At 43.8% G+C, this 23,235-nt stretch overlaps 1 protein-coding gene across 2 annotated transcripts in view; it reads right to left on the bottom strand.

Moving 5' to 3' along the window:
* Positions 1 to 23,235, bottom strand: part of AP3B1 (adaptor related protein complex 3 subunit beta 1) — a 354,978-nt gene that overhangs the window by 94,999 nt on the left and 236,744 nt on the right. For both annotated transcript variants that reach the window (XM_069749950.1, XM_069749942.1), the window contains exons 23-24: positions 6,304 to 6,529; positions 969 to 1,053 (exon numbers count right to left, since the gene is read on the bottom strand). In XM_069749950.1, the coding sequence (XP_069606051.1) occupies positions 969 to 1,053; positions 6,304 to 6,529 (311 nt within the window). The remainder of the gene's footprint in view (positions 1 to 968; positions 1,054 to 6,303; positions 6,530 to 23,235) is intronic.

The following is a 23,235-nucleotide window of genomic DNA, read 5'->3' as shown; positions in this document are numbered from 1 at the left end:
AAGTAGAAAATGGCTTTCAGCACTACAATATGGACACTTATATAGGGCACCTAAGGCCAAGTGGAGACACACTGCTGAGAAGTTCCAAGTTGCCCGTTTGTTTAATTTTACTAATGTATTTTACCAGTGTCCAAAATCAGGAGCAAAAATCCTCAAAATGTCTTTTATTCTGCCATAAATGCAACGTTTCGACCCGCCATAAGTCTTTTTCAAGCATTTTCATGGCAGGTTGAATTGTCGCATCTATTTGATTTATTGAAGTCATCCACATTAACCACAGCAGGATGACGGCGATTCTGCCAACAGAGATTAGCATACAGCACGGGAGACTTATGGAAGGTATTTTTTGGGGAGATGCAGGGGGAGTTAGTGGCTTATGTGAAGGATGATGGACTGCAGTAATACAGCAGTTAAAATTGGTGGCTATAGTTTGCGAATGCTTGGCCACCGCTGCCAGAGTGGCTGGTAATCTAGACAAGGAGCATTACACAAACACCACACCTAATGGCACTATCTGATGAAGCCTGAGCACAGGAAGCATTAAGCGATGTAATACAGGTCAGAGAAAGCTTTGTACCGATGTATGCACATGATATACATGACTACCACTACCACAATTATACACAGAGAGCAGGAGAGATCTGTTCTGTAGACATGCAGGGCTCCCTATTCCGTAAGAAGAGGTTCTTCAGCAGGTGCGGCATATACTATACAGTACTGTGGCCCAGCTGCTGCAGACCTCTTTTGGGAAATAGGAGAAGAATGAAAAGTAGATGAGAAAATCTTTGCACGAATGAAAATGTAGGCGCTGTGCTATGTGTAGTACAGTTTGCGCTTTAGCAAGGATGAGGCAGAAATCCCTCCGATATGGACGTAACATAAGCGGATCCATAAAGAAGCTTATTGTTCTTTTCTATTCATTAGCATCTAGAAGATACAGGCCGCCTATTCATAGCAATGCCACGTACCACAACTGGAAGCTGGCAGTCTGAGTGGAATCACAAAAGTCAATACCCATTGAGACAGTAATGGATCCCTCTGGCTCCAGAGAATCTGCAAAATAAAATGTTTTCCCCAAATAAATTTACAAAGGTAAAAGAAAATCAAATAACAAGCAGCAGTCAGCATGTACATGCAATGAGAATGCTTGGCTTCTCGCATTACTGGCTGGGGAGGCCGGCTACACATGAGACCAAGCTTCCCTGGCAGAAAAACGAGTATAAATAGGAGCGGCCATTCAGCGAGTAGCTGCATTATCAACGGTTTACTGGGCTAAATTGGATTTCACTTAATGCGGCATTTGTCCCTTATTTAAATAGATACAATAACAGCGTCGGTGGGTGAGACATAAGGATGCCATTTACACAGAGGCTGAAGAGGTGGGCTCCCTGCTCCTAGGGTCTCCCGAAAGCGCTGCCGGGCCAGGACACCATATACACAGATCACGGTAGCTTTCTTTTGCAATCCAATAGGAGTTATCCACCCTTTGAAAACATTTTTTCTTTTTCTTGTATTTATTTTACATTTTTGCTTGTATTCTGGGCTAAAAATCATTTTTGCAATTGGGTTTGATTAAAAATTTTGCACCGTTTGAATGCGCAGAGAAATAAAGAGACTGTAACTTTAGTTGGTCTGTGGTCACAAATCAGAAAAAGACATAAAATAGTTACAATTTCTCCTTTCAGAAAGAGCTCACTAACTGAATCTCAGTTACAGCCAGCAATACATTGCAACATAGAGGCTGGGGAAGGCAAATAGGTGCAACATGTTTAATGAAATCAATTGCAAAATCACATTTAGCCCTAAATTCAAGCATGTAAAGAAGACCTCTCACCTGCTAAAAAAAAATGGCGTAACTACCTTGTTAAAAACATTTTGCACTGTGCTGTTGTACTGCAGGGACATTTACATTTATTGCTTTTGAAGTGCACTTTGTGAAATCTCTCCATTAGTTCAACAGGGTGTTGCTACAGAGTCTTGTCTAGGACATGAGCTTTCATCCCTCCCCTATGATACCAATCTCAGATTGGCAGCTGATCTAGCAGTCTCATATGCTGTTGAGCAGTGATCGGCAGCATCTGACAGGGAGGAGTGAAGGCGCATGACCCCAGAGAAAACAGAAGAAATGTCCAGTTGCTCTGCAAGTGGAGATTTCACATACTGCGCTCCAACAGTAACAAATGTGAATATTTTTGTAATGGAGTGATCCAACACAAAATTGAAAAAAGTAGCAACATCAGGGGAGCTCAGAGATTTTCACAAGGTATTTTACTTACTTTTTTGAGAGGTCCGCTATGTAAAAATTGTAACCAAGGTGCACAACCCCTTCTTATATTCCAACTCAAGGACAAAGAGGACTGCCACACATGTCCTTTAAACCCCTTAGTGACAGAGTACGTTTTGACCTTAATGACCAAGCCAAATTTTTGAATCCGGACCAGGTCACTATGTGGTAACTCTGCAACGCTTCAACAGATCCCACAGATTCTGAGATTGTTTATTGTGACATATTGTACTTCATGATAGTGGTACACTTTGATTTGCGTGTATTTATGAAAATATCAAAAATTGTCCAAAAATTTTAATTTTTATGCCCTTAAAGTGAATCTGTCACCACAAAATTCACCTATAAGCTAAGGCCACCGGCATCAGGGGCTTATCTACAGTAATGCTGTAGATAAGCCCGCGATGTAACCTAAAAGATAAGAAAAACAAGTTAGATTATATTCCCCCAGGGGCGGTCCTGGTCCAGCGCCTCCTATCTTCATGCGATGCCGTCCTTTTTGCTTCCTGACGCGGCTCCGGTGCAGGCGTACTTTGTCTGTCCTGTTGAGGGCAGAGCAAAGTACTGCAGTGCGCAGGCGCTGGGCCTCTCTGACTTTTCCCGGAACATGCGCACTCTGATGTACTTTAAATCAGAGTTATACCGCACAAAATAGTTACCTAAATAACATTTCCCACATGTCTACTTTACATCTGCACAATTTTTTAAAGATATTTTTGTTTTGTTAAGAAGTTATAAGGGTTAAAAGTTGACCAGTGATTTCTCATTTTTCCAACAAAATGTACAAAACCATTTTTTTTAGGGACCACCTATTTGAATTGACTGAGGGGCCTATATGATATAAAATACCTAAAAATAACACCATTCTAAAAACTGCACCCCTCAAAACCACATTCAAAACCTTTATGAGGTGCTTCACAGGAATTAATGAAATGTGGAAGGAAAAAATTTTACACTATCCCTAATTTTTTTTTACTTTCACAAGAGTAATAGGAGAAAATGGAGCCCAAAATTTGTTGTGCAATTTCTCCTGGGTATGCAGATACCCGATACAAGGGGGAAAACTACTATCTAGACACACGGCAGGGCTTGGAAGGGAAGCAGCACCGTTTGATTTTTTTTAAACGCAAAAATAGCCGAAATCCATAGCGGACTACATGTCAAGTTTGGAGCACCCCTGATGTGTCTGAACAGAGGACCCTCCCTTCCCCCCTCCCCAAAAAAAAAAGTGATCCCATTTTGGAAATTACACCCCTCAAGGATTTTAGCCAGGGGTATAGTGAGAATTTTTAACCCAAAGGTACGACACAGAATTTGATAACATTAGGTTGTCATATTGAATATGTCGTCATTAGTTTAACTCTAATGAGCAGTTTGCATCGGGTGCTGGGGTATGTACCAAGTATTGCGGGTGCTCGAGCGACCCAGATGCAAACCGCAAATGGCGTGAAATTGCGCTCAACATTAGTCGTCGTATCGTCATCTTTATTTATTTTATTTTTTTTATTTTGAAAACGTAACCCCAACACAAGGCCAACCCTAACCCTAATGCCGTGGAAGACCAGCCTGGATGCCGGACTAGGGCAGTGCAAATCTTTTTGATGGAATAGTTTTCCTAGCAGCTTTACCAGTTATACTTTTGCCAAATCATCTACACATAGAAGATGGCAAAGGTTATTTTTTAGGAAACGCATTATTTGTTTTTTTCAAGCAAAATACTATAGTCAAAATCAAAAGTAGATTAAAATGGAATAGGAAATATGAAGGAAGGACTTCTACTTCTTCATACTGGATGCACTTATTTCTTTGGCACAAAAAAAACTGCATCAAAACAGCATTAAAGTTTTTCCAACAAAACAAGTGTATTTAAATCTTTCCTAAACCGTTTTTTCCATCCAGTCAGTGTCTTTCCATGTGCCCCCATTATGCTACATATATGCTATAGGGATAGTGGGTACTGAGTGGTACAAGAATAATCATCAATTTACTATATTATAGAAATATATGGAATTCTTTCCTTTTTTACAATCTCAGGAAAATCCATAACGGTAACGGACCATTAACAGGACAGTCAAATATACAGCAGTGATCAGTCTAATTTGCCATGAACATATAAGGGATTAATGAAACAGCGGGTTTTCCTATTATCCTTTATGTCGCTGAAGACAGAGGCAGAGAGTTCCTTCATTCATGACAGGACCAGTCATATGAAATATGTGAAGCTGCAAGTTTTGTGGATATTGCACAAGATGAATCATCCGAGTAATATACCTGCGTTGTCATTTCCTTTAATTAGCACCCTAATAAATCTTATTGGATCTCAAGGCCCTTTAAACATGAACACTAGCGGTTCTTTTCCATGACTATGTAAAAGAGTAATGTGCGCAAACACATACTGTGGTTTGCAAAAGTATTTGAGACTGGGACAGAGGTTCACCTTCCAACAAGACAATGACTCAAACATACTGGTAAAGCAACACTCCAGTGGTTTAACCCATTAACGACCGCCGATAAGCCTTTTACAGGTGGCAAATAAGCAGATGGGCAAATAAGCAGATGATACTTAATCATCAGCGCCGCTTTTCAACGACGCCGAGAAATAAGGGTATAGCGCCCCCACCGTTGGAAAGTCTCGGAGTTTCGGCTACATGATTCGAGCCGCTTTTTACTGTCCCTAGTGTTGCGATCTAGCATATCAGAGGAGAGAGAAATGGGATCTCCTGAGACCCCCCCGGTACCTCCAGTGTCCTCGGACCCTCCGGCTTTGTACCCCGGCCCTCGGCGTCTTCTTCCGGGAAGAAAGTGGCGAGGGCATGCGCAGTGCGCCTGCAGAGATCTGCCTGCCGGCACCAACAGGAGAGTTTTTCCTATTGGTTCATTTTGATCACTGTGACGGACCCCATCACAGTGATCAAAATAATAAAAAATATTAAAGCAAGCCCCCCTTTACTACCCCTTTAGTTAGGTAAAAATAATAAAATAAAAAAATTTATTTTTACCCATTATTCCATTAGGCTTAGGGTTGGGGTTAGAACTAGGGTTAGGGTTGGGGTTAAAGCTGCGTCGCTGGGGCCAGGGCTGCGTCGCTGGGGCCAGGGTTGCGTCGCTGGGGCTGCGTCGCTGGGGTTAGGGCTGCATCGCTGGGGCTAGGGCTGCGTCGCCGAGGTTAGGGCTGAGTTGCTGGGGATATGGCTGGGGATACGGTTGGGGTGTTGAAGTTGAGGTTAGGGTTGTGATTAGGGTCGTGATTAGGGTCAGGGGTAGGGCTGTGTTAGGGTTGGAGTTAGAATTGGGGGGAGTTCCACTGTTTAGTTACATCAGGGGGTCGACAAACGCGACATGGTGCCTGCCTTTGATTCCAGCCAATTTTTTGTTCAACAAGTCAAACGGTGCTCCCTCCCTTCTGAGCCCTGCCATGCTCCCAAATAGTGGCTTTCCCCCAGATCTGGGGTATCGGTGTACTCAGGAGAAATTGCACAACAAATGTTGTGGTCCATTTTCTCTTGATACCCTTGTGAAAATAAAAAAGGTTTGGTTCCAACGTAAAATTTTTGTGAAAAAAGTTAAATGTTAATTTTTCCTTCCACGTTGCTTTAGTTCTCGTGAAGCACCTGAAAGGTTAATAAACTTCTTGAATGCGGCTTTGCACACCTTGAGGGGTGCAGTTTTTTAGAATGGTGTCACTTTGGGGCATCTTCTGGCCTGTTGACTCCCCAACCTCACTTCAAATATGAGATGGTCCCTAAAAAAAATGGTTTTCTAAATTTTGTTGGAAAGATGAGAAACTGCAGGTCAACTTTTAACACTTAAAACCTCCTAACAAAAAAAAATGTTTCCAAAATTATGCTGATGTACAGTGGACATGTGGAAAATGTTATTTATTAACTATTTTGTGCGATATGACTCTCTGATTTAAGGGCACCCCATGTTGTGTACGTGGTACAGTGCGATCATCTGTCAGGCTGGAACAGATCTTTAAATGTTGGTTTCAGACAGAATTATACAATAGATTTTCTCACCTACTGGACTGAACAAATGCATCTTCAGATCAGATTTCTTTTCTTCTATGTGAATGTCTTCTATTTCCTTGTCAGTGGAATTGTTAAATGTGATTTGCACGGACACCATTTGAGCTCCAAAAATACACGGCTGTCGTGGGAAGTTGTAGTGCGCCGACAGACCTTTGCCACTCATTCTATGGAGAAGTTCATGCGTCTTTGAAGGGACAAAAGATGGCATGCATACCTGTAAGTAGAGAAGAGGCTTAGCTTTCCTTCCAGAGGCAAAAGCAGGAAGCCGGGCACATGAAGTGACAACATCCGACACAGCAGCGTTTGGGAAGAGACATTCTCTAAGTTTCTCTGTCGATGCTATAATATCTGGACACTTTATTAAGGTGTGTTCACACTTCAACTTTTTAGATCAGAAACTCCAAACACATCAAATAAGCCTAAGTGTGAATACACTCTTCGACCATAGAACGCGCCATTCTCTCCTTTTACTGCACAATTTCCTTCCCAATACTACCACACAAATCCTTCATTGTTCAAAATAGTTGTCACAATTACTTACTTTTTTTTTTTTTTTTAAAGCTGGATGTACAATTTTCTAATGCACAAAATACTTAGACCTGGTGACACAAACCAAACCAAGCCTGTGCGTCATGGAGCTGCAGTGAACTGTGTAGCAAACAGAAATGTGATATGATATCTGCACTCATAGCTACATGTTCACATGTAGTAGTCACACACTGACAGCCATATACTCGTATGGTGACTAGCAATACCAGCTAATCCAAAAAAAAAGAGAGAAAACTCTGCAGTGTTACTAACTAACCGAACAGTGCAGTTAGGCTATGTTCACATTAGCGTCTTTGGGCGCAGCGTCGTCGACGGATAACGACGCATGCGTCATGCGCCCCTATCTTTAACATGAGGGGCGCATGGACATGCGCTGGTATGCGTTGTCAATCGATGTACAACGCATGCGTCATTTGGGCGCACCAGACATGGCGCGGCCGACGCTACATGTTGCATTTTTCCTGCGCCAAATTTCCGGTAAACAAAGCATGCAACGCACTTGCATTGTAAATGCGCCAAAAAAACACATTAGTGTCTATGTAAAACGCATAGGGCGCAGGTGCCTGCGCTGACCCGCGTTGTTCGACGCATGCGCCTTTTGAGTAAAAAACAGGTGATGAAGTGTCTAGACAGTGACAAGAGCATAAGCATTAGCCAAGACAAAATCCAAATCCATCTTCATGTAGATACTCTCCATGGGACGCTCCATCTTGATGCTGGAAACACAAGCAAAATGGGAGGAATTAATCTCTGCAAGGGTATACATGCACAAATTCCATTGGTGGTCTTTCTCCTTATAGTGTCTAGACACTTTTTTGGGCGTTTTTTATCTTCAATTGTGTCAAGAATAACATTTTAGGAGAACGCATGCGTCAAACGCTGCGTTGTGTATGCGGTTTGACATGCGTTTTGGGTTGCGTCGAAGACGCTGCGCCCAAAGACGCTAATGTGAACGTAGCCTTACTGGTGTTAGTCTTTACAACTGGACAAGCACTTAGCCCCCTCCCAATTTATTTAATCGTCAGCTAGCCAACAAATAAAGGTCCGTATAAGTTAGATCACACGTATGCTGGATCTCACAACGCGTTTCGGGTTAGGTTTTACTGTCATATTGATGGTTTTAGTTGCTAAAATAACAGTGGACAGATATTTACTGGCAGTGAAGAGGGGAACAATGACGCCCCAAACACAAAATAGATGATGAACTGGTATTAATTGTTTAGGCAGCCATGTCAAAAGGAACCTGCCAGGTAATTAATGCTGCCCGAACACAGATCCCCTATTATCTCCTGCAGCGTTTCAGATAAAACCATAGCTAAAAGCCCAGCTGGGGACGACTCTTCCAAAAGGCAGGTCCCTGACCGCTTCTCCCCGCTACACTGACCGCTGTCTCCTTAAATACGACGTAGTTGCCCAGTTCTAACCTAGAAGAACTTACATTGTGGCAGAAAAGTCTTGTATGCGACTGTAAGTAAACCCCACATCATGCAACTAAAAATCCTCAGCCCTTGTTATAGCACTTTGTGAGGGACTTGGTACACAGGAAATACATTTTCCCCACTGTTACTTTATTTGCAGTATTTTTTTTTTGTTTTGTTTTTTAGACCTGGGGATTTTTTAGGTTTTACTTTCTTAATGGACCCCTCTTTCCACCCTAAATTGACCTCAATGTTATCATAACCTGCACCCAAAAGAGACATCTGTCTGTGAAACCTAAGTTACAAATATAGGAATACTTTTTTTTTTTATTATTGATATTTTTCTTTTTTAAAGCAAAAATTTATAAAAAAAAGACATTGTGCAAGAGGTCTCCCATGAGCTCCTTTTCTATTTTTCTATCCATATTAGGGTAAGTTCACACAAGGCGTTTTTTCAGCATTATTTCTGCAGCAAAACATGCCCTCTTAGCAGGAAAGCAGGTTTTGCTTGTTTTTTTCTTGCGCTTTTGCCATGCTACATTTGTCTCTTGTGCATGCTGATAAAGTTTAGTGCAAAAATAAAATAAAAAATCTCTTTCGATTTAATCAGGTTGTGGCACAAAAAATGCTGCAAATGCTGGATCATGTCAGCTAGGATTAGGGTTGGGATTAGAGATAGGGTTGGGGTGATTAGGGTTGGGATTAGAGATAGGGTTAGAGCTAGGGTTAGGGTTGGGGTTATTAGGGTTGGGATTAGAGATAGGGTTAGGGTTAGAGCTAGGGTTAGGGTTGGGGTTAGAGTTGACATGATCCATTGTGCCAAAAAAAAAAACATGCAAAGCACAAAATACTGAGCTGTGTGCCTGAGATTTCTGAAATCTCAGACTTTGCTGGCACTGTAAAGTGCAGCAGTAAATTTGCATAAACAAAACACATCAAAAACGCCTTGTGTGAACAAAGCCTTAGCGTACCTTTTTTTTCCCCCTTACTAAAGATATGAATGGATCCCGATACAGAGAAGGGAAATCTCTACAACCAAGAAGGTCCTTTCCTTTTGCTGCAAACTCTTTCCTTTTTTGCGAACCAAAGAAACCAGCAATAAGATATAATAAATGTGTGCACACATGAGCCGTATGTACGCAAATAATCATGATCACATTGGAAACATACGGTAAGTAACAGCCAACAAGCTCACGCATAAAAATCTTCCTGCCGATGGAAGAAGGCAAATAGAGTGAAAGTGATTTAACTGAACCGTTTTACCCAAAATACGAGACACCGGAGGAAGGAAACTTTAGAGCTATAAGAAAAAAAAAAAAAGACTAGCACGCAACTTATGCAGCATATTTGTAAATGATAAGTCACACCTTTGGATGGTTTGCGAAAATAACCAATCAATTCTGCAGACACAACGCTATTTCTAAAGGAAATCTATGTGATTCCTGATGCCTGCAGATACACAGCAGCAAAGCACACATATTTTATCAGTTTATTACGGTAAGCAAATAAGCGTGGAATGAGAGGGCACATAACTGTCTACTTAGCGCTTACTGAAACATTTATAAGAGCTGTTATCTCCCTAATAACAGACAGACAGCGTGCAATTTTAAAGAGGAGAAAAGCTTCATATTTTTTAACACTTCACTAAAAAGTAACTGAAGAGTGTAAAATGAAAAATACTCTGCGCAGTTAGCTGGTAATGGACCATATTATCAACTCGAGTTAGATTTATAGGATACAAACTAGTCGCTAATAGTTATTTTATGACATCGCATGTCTGCTATTTTTAAGGTTATTAAGATTAAAAATCGTGAAACTTTCTAGAACGGAAAGAAATGAATTATCATTTGAAAAAGGGAAAATAAAATTAAAAAAATGCAAAATGGTCGCTCCAGGTGATGGCTTAGAACCGAAAAACAAGAGCTTTGCCAAACATAAATCTTGCACAGGCCCTAAAGAAAATTCACCGCACCTTGTCACAAACAGGACACGGTAGGTGGTCAATGATCAAATATTCTGACTTGATAAGCAGCCATTGAGAATGTGAAAAGAAAGCCAAAAACAAAAATGTTACACTATGTAGTCTTAGAAGTTATATTTAAAAATAGGGATATATAGTTTGTCTTGACTGTTTAAGGGGAACCTGTCGCCATGAATATGCAGTCTAATCTATCTTCTTATAGAGCAGGAGCTGAGCAGATTGATATATATTACTTTTGATAAAATCATTTAATCCTCTGCTCTTTCTGGGATTACCAGTCCAGTGGGCGGTCCTATCAGTGACTGACAGCTTTCTATGTATAAGTGTGAATACAGAGATGGCTGTCAGTCGCTGATGAGACCGCCTACTGGACTGAAAAGCCCAGAAACAGCAGATTATACTGAAACCTTTCTTGTTCAGAAAACTATCAATCTCCTCTGCTCCCCCTATTCTATACAATGTCTGTAGATTGGACGGCATTTTCATTGTGTCTTTCTTAGATCTGTCCACATTTCTGCAGTGATCTCCTCTGCCAAGAATAACTTATGGATCTAATCTAAGAACTTTATCCTTTTTGTTTTATGATGTTTTGTCTCGTATGCATGTCTAATTGATCTTTTTTATGCATTGTACCTTTTTTCGTATGGTAAATCTAAAATTGTACAAGTTTACTCCTTGCTGCTCTAAACGTACCCACAACCCTGAAGGAGGAAAGCATAGCCAGGCTGGTTTACCGTGTGTATGCCAGAGTGCAAGAAAAGTACCTGTATCAGGTGCTTGAGAAAGCTAGATGGTGTACCCTAGTGCAGGGGTGTCAAACTGCATTCCTCGAGGGCCGCAAACCATGCGTGTTTTCAAGATTTCCTTAGCATTGCACAAGGTGCTGCAATCATTATGTGTGTAGGTGATTAAATTATCACCTGTGCAGTACAATGAAAATCTGAAAACATGACCTTTTTGCAGCCCTTGAGGAATGCAGTTTGACACCCCTGCCCTAGTGTGGCAGACGTCTCACCTGCCTATCAAAATGTGGGGAGGCGACAGAAAGAAGTGTGGGGTGGGTGTGTGAACTGGCTGTAGGATGCACTTCGCTCATAGTTAGCCTTTTTGGGATAGTTTATATGACTGAGTATGAGAAGCGGAGTTCCCCTTCACGGTCACATTTGAGTCATGTGTAGAGAGTAAATCGGTGTCACGATACAAACTATCGTTTTTTTTGCTTCTATCAGTTTATGTAGTTGTTGACATCTATAATATAACGCTGGGAGCGTCACTCTGTCCGAAGCCTTTATAGACTGCGCAGGCGCCGGCGCAGTCTGGGCCTCACAGAGTGACGCTCCCGGGAGATCGCAGTATGCGTTCACACTGAACGCACACCGCGATCTCCAACAGAGAAGCAGGGACCGCCAGGAGGGTGAGTATCGGCCATATTCACCTGTCCTGCATTCCACCGCTGAGCGCCGCCATCTTCCCGGTCTTCGGCCTGTAACCTTCAGTTCAGAGGGCGCGATGACGCGCTTAATGCGCGCCGGCGCCGCCCTCTGACTGAACAGTCACAGCCAGGAGACCGGGAAGATGGCGGCGCTCAGCGATGGAACGCAGGACAGGTGAATATAGTAAGTGCTGGGGGGCCTGAGCTGACGGCGATACCGGCACCTGACCCCCACAGCGCGCCGGTGTCCCCGCCTGCTCAGGACCCCGGATGGGTGCAGCACATGACAGGATGGGGACGCAGGATGGGGACGCAGGATGGGTGCAGCACATACCAGGATGGGGACGCAGGATGGGTGCAGCACATGACAGGATGGGGATGCAGGATGGGTGCAGCACATGACAGGATGGGGGCGCAGGATGGTTGCAGCACATACCAGGATGGGGACGCAGGATGGGTGCAGCACATGACAGGAAGGGGACGCAGGATGGGTGCAGCACATGACAGGATGGGGACGGAGGATGGGGACGGAGGATGGGTGCAGCACATGACAGGATGGGGACGCAGGATGGGTGCAGCACATGACAGGATGGGGACGCAGGATGGAGCAGCACATACAAGGATGGAGACCATATACCAATATAAATGCTCGCCACCCGGGCGTAGAACGGGTTCAATAGCTAGTTTTATATACGGCCAGCTACAACTTTCTGCACCAATTTTTTACCTATGATAGTGCTACAATTGTGCTAGTTGTTATGATACATAAAAGAGAAGAATAAAATATAACACTGCTGTTGCAGCAAAATTAAGAAAATAAAACCTGTGAATGCACTTTCACCGGATCACATGGTAAATCAATACACACACACACACAGTATATATATACACACACACAGTATATATATATATATATATATATATATATATATATATATATATATATATATATATATATATATATATATACACATACATACATACATACATACATACATACATACATACATATATATATATATATACAGTGGGGCAAAAAAGTATTTAGTCAGTCAGCAATAGTGCAAGTTCCACCACTTAAAAAGTTGAGAGGCGTCTGTAATTTACATCATAGGTAGACCTCAACTATGGGAGACAAACTGAGAAAAAAAAATCCAGAAAATCACATTGTCTGTTTTTTTAACATTTTATTTGCATATTATGGTGGAAAATAAGTATTTGGTCAGAAACAAAATTTCATCTCAATACTTTGTAATATATCCTTTGTTGGCAATGACAGAGGTCAAACGTTTTCTGTAAGTCTTCACCAGGTTGCCACACACTGTTGTTGGTATGTTGGCCCATTCCTCCATGCAGATCTCCTCTAGAGCAGTGATGTTTTTGGCTTTTCGCTTGGCAGCACAGACTTTCAACTCCCTCCAAAGGTTTTCTATAGGGTTGAGATCTGGAGACTGGCTAGGCCACTCCAGGACCTTGAAATGCTTCTTACGAAGCCACTCCTTCGTTACCCTGGCGGTGTGCTTTGGATCATTGTCATGTTGAAAGACCCAGCCACGTTTCATCTTCAATGCCCTGGCTGATGGAAGGAGGGTTGCACTCAAAATCTCACGATACATGGCCCCATTCATTCTTTCATGTACCAGGATCAGTCGTCCTGGCCCCTTTGCAGAGAAACAGCCCCAAAGCATGATGTTTCCACCACCATGCTTTACAGTAGGTATGGTGTTTGATGGATGCAACTCAGTATTCTTTTTCCTCCAAACACGACAAGTTGTGTTTCTACCAAACAGTTCCAGTTTGGTTTCATCAGACCATAGGACATTCTCCCAAAACTCCTCTGGATCATCCAAATGCTCTCTAGCAAACTTAAGACGGGCCCGGACATGTACTGGCTTAAGCAGTGGGACACGTCTGGCACTGCAGGATCTGAGTCCATGGTGGCGTAGTGTGTTACTTATGGTAGGCCTTGTTACATTGGTCCCAGCTCTCTGCAGTTCATTCACTAGGTCCCCCCGCGTGGTTCTGGGATTTTTGTTCACCTTACTTGTGATCATTCTGACCCCACGGGGTGGGATTTTGCGTGGAGCCCCAGATTGAGGGAGATTATCAGTGGTCTTGTATGTCTTCCATTTTCTAATTATTGCTCCCACTGTTGATTTCTTCACTCCAAGCTGGTTGGCTATTGCAGATTCAGTCTTCCCAGCCTGGTGCAGGGCTACAATTTTGTTTCTGGTGTCCTTTGACAGCTCTTTGGTCTTCACCATAGAGGAGTTTGGAGTCAGACTGTTTGAGGGTGTGCACAGGTGTCTTTTTATACTGATAACAAGTTTAAACAGGTGCCATTACTACAGGTAATGAGTGGAGGAAAGAGGAGACTCTTAAAGAAGAAGTTACAGGTCTGTGAGAGCCAGAAATCTTGATTGTTTGTTTCTGACCAAATACTTATTTTCCACCATAATATGCAAAAAAAATGTTAAAAAAACAGACAATGTGATTTTCTGGATTTTTTTTCTCAGTTTGTCTCCCATAGTTGAGGTCTACCTATGATGTAAATTACAGACGCCTCATCTTTTTAAGTGGTGGAACTTGCACTATTGCTGACTGACTAAATACTTTTTTGCCCCACTGTATATACATACATACACTATATTATTGTCTAAGGGTCACTTCCGTCTGTCTGTCAGTCACGGATATTCATTGGTCGCAGCCTCTGTCTGTCATGGAAATCCATGTCGCTGATTGGTCGTGGCAAAACGCCCACGACCATTGCCACGACCAATCAGCGACGGGCACAGTCCAGCGGCAACATGGCCGCTCCTTCCTCCCCGCAGTCAGTGCCCGCTCCATACTCCCCTCCAGTCAGTGCTCACACAGGGTTAATGGCAGCGCTAATGGACCGCGTTATGCCGCGGTGTAATGCACTCCATTAACTCTGCTATTAACCCTGTGTGACCAACTTTTTACTATTGATGCTTCCTATGCAGCATCAATAGTAAAAAGATCTAATGTTAAAAATAATAAAAAAAAATATTAAAAATCGTTATATACTCACCGTCTGTTGGCCCCTCGGATCCACAACAGGCCTTTCCCGTTCCTCGCGACGCTCCGGCGACCGCTCATGCATTGCGATCTCGCGAGATGATGACGTAACGGTCTCGCGAGACCGCAGTGCACTCTTGAGAACGGAGCGCGCAAGGAGCGTCGGTAAACGCTTCCTAGATCCTGGGGCCAACGGAAGGTGAGTATAACACAATTTTTTATTTAAATTTTTTTTTTAACAGGGATATGATGCCCACATTGCTATATACTACGTGGGCTGGGCAATATACTACGCGGGCTGGGCAATATACTGCGTGGGCTGTGCAATATACTACGTGGGCTGTGCTATACACTACGTGGGCTGTGCTATACACTGCGTGGCCTGTGTTATATACTGCATGCGTGGGCTGTGTTATATGCTATGTGGGCTGTTTTACACTCCGTGCGCTATGCTCTATACTACGTGGCTGTGCTATATACTCTGTGGGCTGTGTTATATACTACGTGGCTGTGCTATATACTACGTGACTCTGCTATGTACTCCGTGGGCTGTGCTATATACTACGGGGCTCTGCTATATACTACGTGGCTCTGCTATATACTACGTGGCTGTGCAATATACTACGTGGCCGGCCGCGAACAATCAGTGACAGGCGCTTCGCTAATTGGTCGCGGCCGGCGAAATCCTGTGTATTCAATGTATTATTCTAAAATCTTCATAAATAAACTACATACATGTTCTGTCCATTCTAATAAGGACAGTGTAGCTCGTTTCATGCATTAAAGTTTTGGTACTATAGTGTTGGTTTGCTGTGTTATAGCACCACCCAGTGGTGGTTAAATTTATAACCTGTGTTTTAGTAATAATTAGAGTGTTGCATTTCGGGATTGTACCAAGGTATGCTAGGAGAGAGAGACTCCATTACTTTCCTGTGTACTTCCTGGGACACACGTGTTCATGTGCTGTGCTGAATTATCTCACTTGCTTGCCATCCTGGTTAAGTTTATCCGGTAAGATTGTTACCTCTCTTCTTGCAATATAGTGTTCTACAGAATGTGATTTATTGTATAGCAGCTAGTACTTGGGAAATCTATTATCAGTCACTTGCTGTATGTAGTTATATGTAGAAGTTGCATCATCCTGTATATTTTTCCTGATAGTTGCAAAGTATCAGCTGTGCTGTTATTTGGCTCAATACTTATCCATATCATTTGTATTCTTATAGTTTTACCGCATTTTCAATACCTGTTACCAATAAACAAGTTAGACTACAGAGAACAGTCTGCTTATTTGGAAGACAGAAGTGGTTTATGCTGTATGTTGGATCACACACCTTTATCAATGTGTATGAAGACAGAACAGTAAAACGGAGGCTAGACGCCAGCGATAGCAAATACCACTTAGGAGCCGCTTGTACCACACCGTACTGCCTGCAGATACTGCAGCGGCCGCCATACAGTCACAAGTACAGAGAGTGCAGCCCCCACCAAGCGCTACACGTCTCAGTCCACGCTGAAGTTAATTTCTACCCGCTCTGACACGTCCTACAGTCTGTAAACGGACACAAAATGTCTGCAGGTCAAGCATCTTCACTCGGGACGAGGTCCCAAACAAGCCGCTCTAGCAAGTGGTCATCGAAAAAGTCTATCGCTCTCGCCCGTGCAGAAGCTGAGGCGGCGAAAGATCCTCCTTCGCTGCAAAAGAGTTGCAGTTAAAGTTAAGACAAGCAGAGCAAGAAGCAGAAAGAGCCCGCCTGCAAGCAGATAAAGAAGCAGAAAGAGCTCGCCTGCAAGCAGAAAGAGCCCGTCTGCAGGCAGTACAAGAAGCAGAAAGAGCTCGCCTGCAAGCAGCAAGAGCCCGTCTGCAAGCAGAACAAGAAGCAGAAAGAGCCCGCTTGCAAGCCGATAGAAACGCAGATACAGCACGCCTGCGAGCGACTTTGGAAAGGCTTTCCGCTGAAAAGGAAGCAGCAGCCGCAATTGCCAAAGCTGAGTTCTTAGAAGCCGTGGAGTTTCCTGAATCTGAGCGAGACAGCGATGCGTGGACCAGACCTTGATCGACAGGACCCAGCTCAACGCGTCTCAGAATATGTCCACCAACATCCCAAAATAGATAACTCTGACCCGTTACACCAACCAGCCTATACAGATTACCAGAGATCCTTCCTCCAAATGCCTTACTGGAAGCAGGAAGGTATACTGCGAAACGATGTCGACCACCACAACCGTCTTACAGAGCAGAAGATACGGCCTCCTCCCAGACTGACAGGGACACCCTTCGCTTTGGAACGGTTTTATACAGACTTTCCTAAGCCAGAAGCTCCTACCAGGTATGAGGACGCACCACACACACCGCATGACAACCGCACACCAGCTCATGTTGGCACTGACTCAGCCACTATGAACTTTGCAAGGTTCTTTACCCGCCGGGAGCTGGTGACCAAGGGACTTGTAAAGTTCACTGATCGAGCTGAGAGCTATAGAGCATGGCGAGCCTCCTTCCAGAACGCCATCAGAGACTTGGAACTTTCCAGTAGTGAAGAGTTAGATTTACTGGTAAAGTGGCTAGGGAACGAGTCAGCTGAACATGCCAAAAGAATCAGGAATATTAACATAAAGTACCCACACACAGGACTTCGTATGGTGTGGGAAAGACTCGAAGAATGCTATGGGTCAATAGAAGCTATAAAAAACGATTTGTATAAAAGAATTGATGATTTTCCCAAGATAGCAAATAAGGGTTATCAAAAGCTCAGGGAACTGAGCGACTTGTTAATGGAGGTACATGCTTCTCAGGCAGAATGTGACCTACCAGGGTTGGCATTCCTGGACACCGCCAGAGGTGTCAACCCAATTGTCCAAAAGCTCCCTTACAACTTACAAGAAAAGTGGGTCAGTCACGGGTCCCATTACAAACAGGCTCATAAGGTACCATTTCCTCCTTTCAGAGTGTTTGTAGACTTTGTTGCTCAGCAGGCTAAAGTTAGAAATGACCCCAGTTTCGATTTCACTATGTCATGTACCACCGCCTCCGGTGTAAAACCCCATTACAAACAGGCTCATAAGGTACCATTTCCTCCTTTCAGAGTGTTTGTAGACTTTGTTGCTCAGCAGGCTAAAGTTAGAAATGACCCCAGTTTCGATTTCACTATGTCATGTACCACCGCCTCCGGTGTAAAACCCAGTAAAACACCAGTGGCAGTCCACAAAACTAATGTTACCTCCACAGGTTTTCCTTACAGGACAAGTAAGTCCTCTCCAGAAGAGGACAAACCGCAGGATCTCAGCAAACACTGCCCCCTACACAAGAAACCTCATCCTCTACTAAAATGTAGAGCCTTCAGGGAGAAGTCTCTAGAAGACCGTAAGAGTTTCCTAAAGGAAAACAAGATATGCTTCAGATGCTGCGCGACGACCTCACACTTCGCCAAGAGCTGTGAAACCAGTGTGAAATGCGCAGAATGCAGTAGTGTGGAGCACAACACGGCCCTACACCCTGGACCACCCTCAGGGGTATCGTCACGAGTAGAAGAGTCTGCCGAAAAACAGATGGACACGGACATAGACACCCCAGTGGTCACTTCTCAGTGTACAGAAATCTGCAAGGAACTTGTAGCAGGAAGATCCTGCTCGAAGATCTGTCCTGTCAGAGTATTCCCAACGAGCCAACGGGATAAGGCAATCAAGGTATATGCAATCTTGGACGATCAGAGCAACAGGTCTCTAGCTAAGTCCTTTTTCTGTGACACCAACATTGCTGGTCCCGACTCTCCATACTCCTTGAAGACATGTGCAGTTACTGTCAAGACGGCGGGGAGAAAAGCGACCGGATTCAAAGTAGAGTCTATGGACGGTCAAACCTGCTTATCCTTGCCATCAATGCTGGAGTGCAACCAGATACCCGACAACAGGTCGGAGATACCTACACCAGAGGTAGCAGCTCATCATACTCACTTGAAACGTATAGCTCACCTGATACCGGAACTGGACCAAGGAGCTCCAATCGTCTTACTCCTTGGAAGAGACATACTACGGGTCCACAAGGCTAGAGGACAGATTAACGGCCCACAAAACGCCCCATATGCTCAGAGACTTGACCTAGGATGGGTCATCGTGGGAGACGTCTGTTTGGGTGGAGCACACAGGCCGAAATCAGTCAACAATATGCTCACCAATACTCTTGAAAATGGACATCCGTCTCTCTTCCAGCCATGCGAGAGAAGTTTCCTGATTAAAGAATTGCCACACCCCTCCACCTTGTCCGTTAGCTGATCCTTCCTGTGAACACCATGCATGCGACGGTGAGCAAGATCATATAGGGTGCACAGTTTTCCACAGGACAAGAGAAGACAACCAGGTAGCAACGTCCATAGAGGACAGACTGTTCTTAGACATCATGGAGCGAGAGATAGTAAGAGATGAATTAAAGAGTTGGGTCGCACTTTTACCATTCAAACCACAACGGCAACGCTTACCCAACAACAGAGAACTTGTCTACAGTCGATTTGTCTCCCTTACACGCAAACTGCAGAAGACACCAGAAACAAGAGAACACTTCTTTACCTTCATGGAGAGAATATTCCAGAGTGGCCACGCGGAAATTGCACCTGTACTTCAAGATTCCGAGGAATGTTGGTACTTACCAATTTTCGGCGTGCATCATCCAAAGAAACCAGGTCAGACAAGAGTGGTATTTGACTCAAGTGCCAGATACGAAGGTGTTTCTTTAAACGACGTCTTCCTGTCTTGTCCAGACCTCAACAACAGACTTCTGGGAGTACTTCTTCGTTTCCGTAAAGCTGCAGTAGCATTTATGGCCGACATACAACAGATGTTCCACTGCTTCCTTGTTAAGGAAGAACACAGAAACTACTTGAGGTTCTTCTGGTACCACGATAATGACCCCTACAAGGACATTGTGGAATATCGTATGAAGGTACATATCTTCGGGAACAGCCACTCCCCTGCTGTTGCCATCTATGGCCTTAGACATTCAGCCAGAGAGGGTGAAGCAAAGTATGGATCGGATGTAAGATCGTTTGTAGAAAAGGATTTCTACGTAGATGACTGCCTGAAATCCACACCCACAGATGAGTCGGCAGTCAGTCACCTAAGAAGGGCACAAGAAATGCTCGCTTCGTCCAATTTGAGGTTGCACAAAATTGCTTCCAACAGCCAAAAACTAATGGCAGCCTTTCCCTCTCAAGATTACTCAACAGATTTAAAAGACTTGGATTTAAGCATGGACTCCCTTCCCCTGCAGCGGAGCCTGGGTTTACTCTGGGATTTGAAAAAAGATGCATTCACCTTCCAGATCAGTGAAGAAGAGAAACCCTTAACGCGTAGAGGTGTCCTGTCCGTTGTAAACAGCTTGTACGATCCTCTGGGATTTGTAACCCCTGTCCAAGGTAAAATGATGTTGAGAGACTTCACCTAAGAGACATCCGATTGGGATGATCCGCTTCCCAGCGAGAAAAGAGACTTGTGGGCAAGATGGAAGAACTCTTTAGAAGCCCTGTCAAGTCTCTACGTGGCACGACCATATGCTTCTGTGCCATCAACAGAAATCAAGATGCAAAGGCTTTGTATCTTCTGCGATGCCTCAACCAAAGCCATTGCAGCAGTAGCGTATTTGAAAACTACTGACATCAACGAACAATGCCATGTAAGGCTTGTTATGAGCCGGACAAAACTGGCCCCACTTCGTGAACACACAGTACCCAAACTGGAACTCTGTGCAGTTGTGCAAGCAGTAGAGTTAGCTGACAGAAATGGACCTGGAAGTCAAAGAAGTCGAGTTCTACACTGACAGCAAGGTAGTGCTGGGGTACATTTGCAATGAAACTCGTCGCTTTTATGTCTATGTCAGCAATCGGGTGCTAAGGATCAGGAGATCCACCGAACCTAAACAGTGGCACTATGTGTCCACAAACCACAATCCTGCGGACCACGCAACCAGATCCGTTGAAGCAAGACACCTTCAGGACACAAACTGGTTTACTGGCCCTACATTCTTATACCGTTCGACGCCATACATTGACGGGTCAAACACCTTTGAACTGGTAGATCCAGAGGCAGATGAGGAAATCCGTCCTCAGGTATCCGTTTTACGCACAGTGACTAAAGACAATCACCTCAAATCCCACCATTTCAACAAGTTTTTAACTTGGAACTCGCTTGTTCGTGCCTTCATTTGTTTGATTCACATGGCTCGATCCTATAAGTCAACATCACCCGCCATTCAGAAACCTTGCAAGGGTTCGCATTACTGCAAGCTTGCCTTTACCGTTCCAAACATGGAAAATGCCAAGAACGTTATAATTCGCACCATACAACGTGAATGTTATGCCAAAGAATTACATAACCTCAATAAAGGCCAACATGTTCCTAGAGACAGTGTTTTGAAGAAACTTGATCCAATCATCGATCAAGATGGGCTGTTAAGAATTGGAGGTTGTCTTCAAGAAGCTGAAGTGGAATTTGGGTAGAAACACCCTGTAATAATTCCCGGACATCATCATGTCACGACCTTGCTTGTGCAACACCACCACGTTTTTGTGAAACACCAGGGTCGACTGTTCACTGAAGGAAATCTACGAACTGCTGGACTATGGATAGTTGGAGCAAAGAGATGCGTGAGTAAACTCATTTACAATTGCGTGATTTGTCGCAAACTCCGTGGCGGGACTCAAAAGCCGAAGATGGCCAATCTCCAATCGGACAAACTTAGTACAGAGCCTCCCTTTACCAACGTCGGACTGGATGTGTTCGGGCCATGGTCTGTGGTTGCACGGAACACTAGAAGAGTCCAAGCCAATGACAAACGCTGGGCAGTTATGTTCACCTGTATGTCCATCAGAGCAGTCCACATCGAAGTAATTGAGTCCATGGACACTTCAGGGTTTATAAATGCACTCCGACATTTCATCACCATCAGAGGCCCCGTGAAGCACATACGCTCCGATAGAGGTACCAACTTTGTAGGAGCAGTGAAAGAACTTCAAATTCCTTCCAACCTAGACACCACGAGTGTGGAAAGATACTTGAATGAGCAGGGATGCACCTGGACTTTCAATCTGCCACACTCTTCTCACATGGGAGGTGCTTGGGAGAGGATGATGGGAATAGCACGCAGAATCCTTGACTCCATTTTCTTGCAAGCAGGTAGCGCAAGACTCACACATGAAAGTTTGTCCACATTCTTGGCAGAAGTTTCGGCCATCATTAATGCTAGACCATTGACTTCACTTTCTAGTGACTCTGGGGATCCGACCACTCACTCCTGCCATGTTACTTACTCAGAAAGCCAGTGTTCTCAGCGCTCCATCTGGAGAATTTAGCAACAAGGACCTCTACAGACAACAATGGAGACAAGTACAAAGTCTCTCCAATACCTTCTGGGACAGATGGAGGAAGCAGTACCTCTCCACCTTACAACATAGGAAGAAGTGGCAGACCGACAAACCAAACATCAAAACCGGCGATGTTGTTCTCATTAAAGACAGCCAGTCTCACCGCAATGAGTGGCCACTAGGCCTCATCACTAAAATATTCCCAAGCAAAGATGGAAGGGTGCGTAAGGTCGAGGTCAAAGTAGGCAAGTCCGGGGAGAGTAGACTATTCCTCAGACCAGTTGCGGAACTTGTCTTACTGTTTTCGCCAAAAGAGCCTGTAGGTGGCATCGGTTGATGCCAAGCGGGGAGTGTTCTGTCCATTCTAATAAGGACAGTGTAGCTCATTTCATGCATTAAAGTTTTGTTACTATAGTGTTGGTTTGCTGTGTTATAGCACCACCCAGTGGTGGTTAAATTTATAACCTGTGTTTTAGTAATAATTAGAGTGTTGCATTTCGGGATTGTACCAAGGTATGCTGAAAGAGAGAGACTCCATTACTTTCCTGTATACTTCCTGGGACACACGTGTTCATGTGCTGTGCTGAATTATCTCGCTTGCCATCCTAGTTAAGTTTATCCGGTAAGATTGTTACCCCTGTTCTTGCAATATAGTGTTCTACAGAATTTGATTTATTGTATAGCAACTAGTACTTGGGAAATCTATTATCAGTCACTTGCTGTATGTACAGTAGTTATATGTAGAAGTTGCATCAAGCCTACAACCTGCAGTAACCACCGATCGACCAAACCGCTGCACGGCCAGCTCTACCCTACCTACTGTATCCTCACCCATCCCTTGTAGATTGTGAGCCCTCGCGGGCAGGGTCCTCTCTCCTCCTGTACCAGTTGTGACTTGTATTGTTCAAGATTATTGTACTTGTTTATTATGTATGCCCCTCCTCACATGGAATAAATGGCGCTATAATAATAAATAATAATAATAATCCTGTATATTTTTCCTGATAGTTGTAAAGTATCAGCTGTGCTGTGATTTGGCTCAATACTTATCCATATCATTTGTATTCTTATAGTTTTACCGCATTTTCAATACCTGTTACCAATAAACAAGTTAGACTACAGAGAACAGTCTGCTTATTTGGAAGACAG

The sequence above is a fragment of the Ranitomeya imitator genome, chromosome 1 (assembly GCF_032444005.1).
Source record: "Ranitomeya imitator isolate aRanImi1 chromosome 1, aRanImi1.pri, whole genome shotgun sequence".
NCBI lineage: Eukaryota > Metazoa > Chordata > Amphibia > Anura > Dendrobatidae > Ranitomeya > Ranitomeya imitator.
This window is presented reverse-complemented; position numbering and strand designations above follow the sequence as displayed.